We start from the raw sequence: 2,495 nt of genomic DNA, 5'->3' as shown, positions 1-2,495 counted from the left end.
GATGCCCGCCTAAAGTACACGTGAGCCCCAAACAGAGCGTATGAAATATAGGCACTCAACAAGAGGTATGCGTAAAATCCATCCGCAAACCATGGCTTTAATGAGACACAAAAGAGAAGCATGAGGCTCAGCCCTGCGGTGGAAATGCCAATAAAGAGAGGAATAAAACCAAACCGTGCAATATCGCACCAGAAACATACATGCCCGGGGGGAAGTGGGGCTGGTTGTACCATCTTACAAATGGGACAATTGCTAGGCACACGCTTCTGCTTCTGCGTCTGCTGGTGTTGGCTGTTTTGCTCGTGTGGATCATCCTTCTCATCGTCTACATGATTATTAATATTATTACTGTGATGATAATTACTCGTTTGCTCCTTCATATCCACCTCTGTTGGCACCTCTCTCCCCTCCGACCCCGCCTGCTCCTGATTCACCCTCACCGGAATTATAAGCTGCAACGTAGGGGTCGGCATCCCAGTGAGCAATTGACTCAGACGCGGCTCGTATTTCCATGGCAGCTGTCGTATAGCGTGTAGCCACATGTAGAATCCAAAGTCCAAAAGAACTAAAATGCAGGCAAGTAAAATCCAAAAAATCGTTATTGGACGGCAGATGTAAATATTGTTCGTCGTGTGTGCCGCAGAGCATGACATGTCTGGGCAGTTGGCGTTAAATTTTGCGTGGCGCCAATCCGGGCAATTCTTCGCCGTCGCAGCGGCATAAAAAGAAGAAGATAATAATGATGATGATGGAGTTAAATTGGATGTTAAAAACGAGACGTTAAAACGCATGCAACGGTGCGTGATAACACACCATGCACAGTCCATCGATGGGCTCAAGATGCCATCGGATGCGTCAAATACACATTCAGCACAACTCTTGTATGAAGCACACGCATCCGCGCTATGTGCATTAGAAGAAGACGCAGCAACAGCAGCTGGAGCTGGAGCGGAAGTCATGTCCATGGAAGCATCATGCATAGCCGTCACCGGCAGGATGAAGCCTATGCCACCCCCGCCACACACCGTCGCTGTGAACATCACTACTAACAAAAAAATCCACTCCAACGGATGATATTCACTGCGGAGTGATGACACGTGTGCGTCACGCCCATACATGTCTGACTTCCCCTTCGGTGAGTTCATGTCTACTTGATAAATACACACACACACGCACACAGTTCGTCTCCTTCTTATGCCTCTTCCTTTCCAATAAATAAATTCCTTCTTGTAGTAAAATAAAGCGTTGATGCTTACAACGGCTACCTTGTAAGAAGTCACCCTGCGCCCCTCCCCTCCCCTCCCTTCCCTTCCCTCCCCCCGGTCCCACACAATTCACCTTTTGCCTGCTGTATTCACCCGTGCAGCGAAAAATCTTGGAGGCAGCAGCAACAGCAGAAAATAAATCACATTGCAGAAAAAGAAGAACGGGAAGAGAAGAGAAGAGAGAAAAAAAAAAAAAAAAAAAGTGTTATGAGCATGCAATAAACATACATATAAAAGTGAGAAAAATACCTCCCCAGCCCCCCACAAGGAGGTACATATATACATACATATACATATATACATGCACACACAAATAGAGAGAGAAAGAGAAATAATAATGGACACGACGCAAAGAAAGCAACAGTAAATAAAAGAAAAAGAAAAAAAAAAAAAAAAACTAATGAAAACACAATTCCATCATTCACATTCTCTCTCTCTCTTCTTCATTCCTTCCCTGGAGGTTTATAAAATTTCCCTCACAATTACCTCGTTCCCCTCCCCATACACACGCACACACATAATTTCAACGAAATCCCACCGCAGGGGCCCTGGATGCACGTCTCCCGGATGCTGCTCCTGCTTTTCGCAGCTGCGACGCCTCCGGCTTTTTCCTCTCCGGGCCCTCACTCGAACGCGGCCTCGAAAGACTGCTGCGCCTCGTGTGGTCAGAGTTACTGACGCCACCGACTGCGCCGGCCTGCCCCAGTTCCTCATCTATCCAATATTCGGCATTCCATCGCCTGCAGCTCATGAACAAGACTGTCACCAGCACCATTAGGCCGCTTATTACAAGCACAACAATGGCCAAACCGCACATCAAACCGCAGAAACGCCTATTGAACGAAAGTACATTCGACGGGTCCTTCATGATGCTCGACGGGTGAATTCCAACAAAGACGGTGCGCCGCCGCAGTGGATGATTCCCGGAGCGTCCTGCGAGCTTCGCCAGGACACGCTGCAGTCCAGTGAAACATCCCTGCGGCAACGTCAACTGTGTCACATGCCCAGCAGGACTCTTTTTATAATCACGTGACGGCATCGACCACGTCGCAGTGAAGTGCACGGCGAGTTCATCCGGGTCGTCGTTGAACCCTGGAAGCAGCGAGAAGTAACTCATTTTACACGCATCCACGTCACGCCTTTCAGGCACCACCGCCTCTGCGTCAAGATCCCCCCAATTCAATAACTGTTGTTGCAAGTAAAAATGACAGAAGCATCGTGAAAGATCAT

General features: G+C 48.2%; 2 protein-coding genes across 2 annotated transcripts, besides 5 other annotated features; both read right to left on the bottom strand.

Moving 5' to 3' along the window:
- Tc00.1047053511689.19 (hypothetical protein, conserved) lies at positions 1-1,145 on the bottom strand (the record flags this gene model as incomplete). The annotated part of the gene is made up of 1 exon (XM_797632.1): positions 1-1,145. A coding segment is annotated over one exon (1,145 nt), but the record flags the coding sequence as incomplete, so codon positions are not given.
- Positions 1-2,495: a sequence feature (heterozygous, Esmeraldo-like haplotype).
- Positions 1,287-1,320: a microsatellite.
- Positions 1,415-1,467: a sequence feature (T-rich).
- Positions 1,538-1,581: a microsatellite.
- Positions 1,631-1,662: a microsatellite.
- Positions 1,789-2,495, bottom strand: Tc00.1047053511689.10 (uncharacterized protein; the record flags this gene model as incomplete). The annotated part of the gene is made up of 1 exon (XM_797631.1): positions 1,789-2,495. A coding segment is annotated over one exon (707 nt), but the record flags the coding sequence as incomplete, so codon positions are not given.

The sequence above is a fragment of the Trypanosoma cruzi genome, genomic scaffold (genome assembly GCF_000209065.1).
Source record: "Trypanosoma cruzi strain CL Brener 1047053517155 genomic scaffold, whole genome shotgun sequence".
In the NCBI taxonomy this organism is placed as follows: domain Eukaryota; phylum Euglenozoa; class Kinetoplastea; order Trypanosomatida; family Trypanosomatidae; genus Trypanosoma; species Trypanosoma cruzi.
The sequence above is the reverse complement of the archived record's forward strand: the minus strand, read 5'-3'. Positions and strand labels throughout refer to the sequence as shown.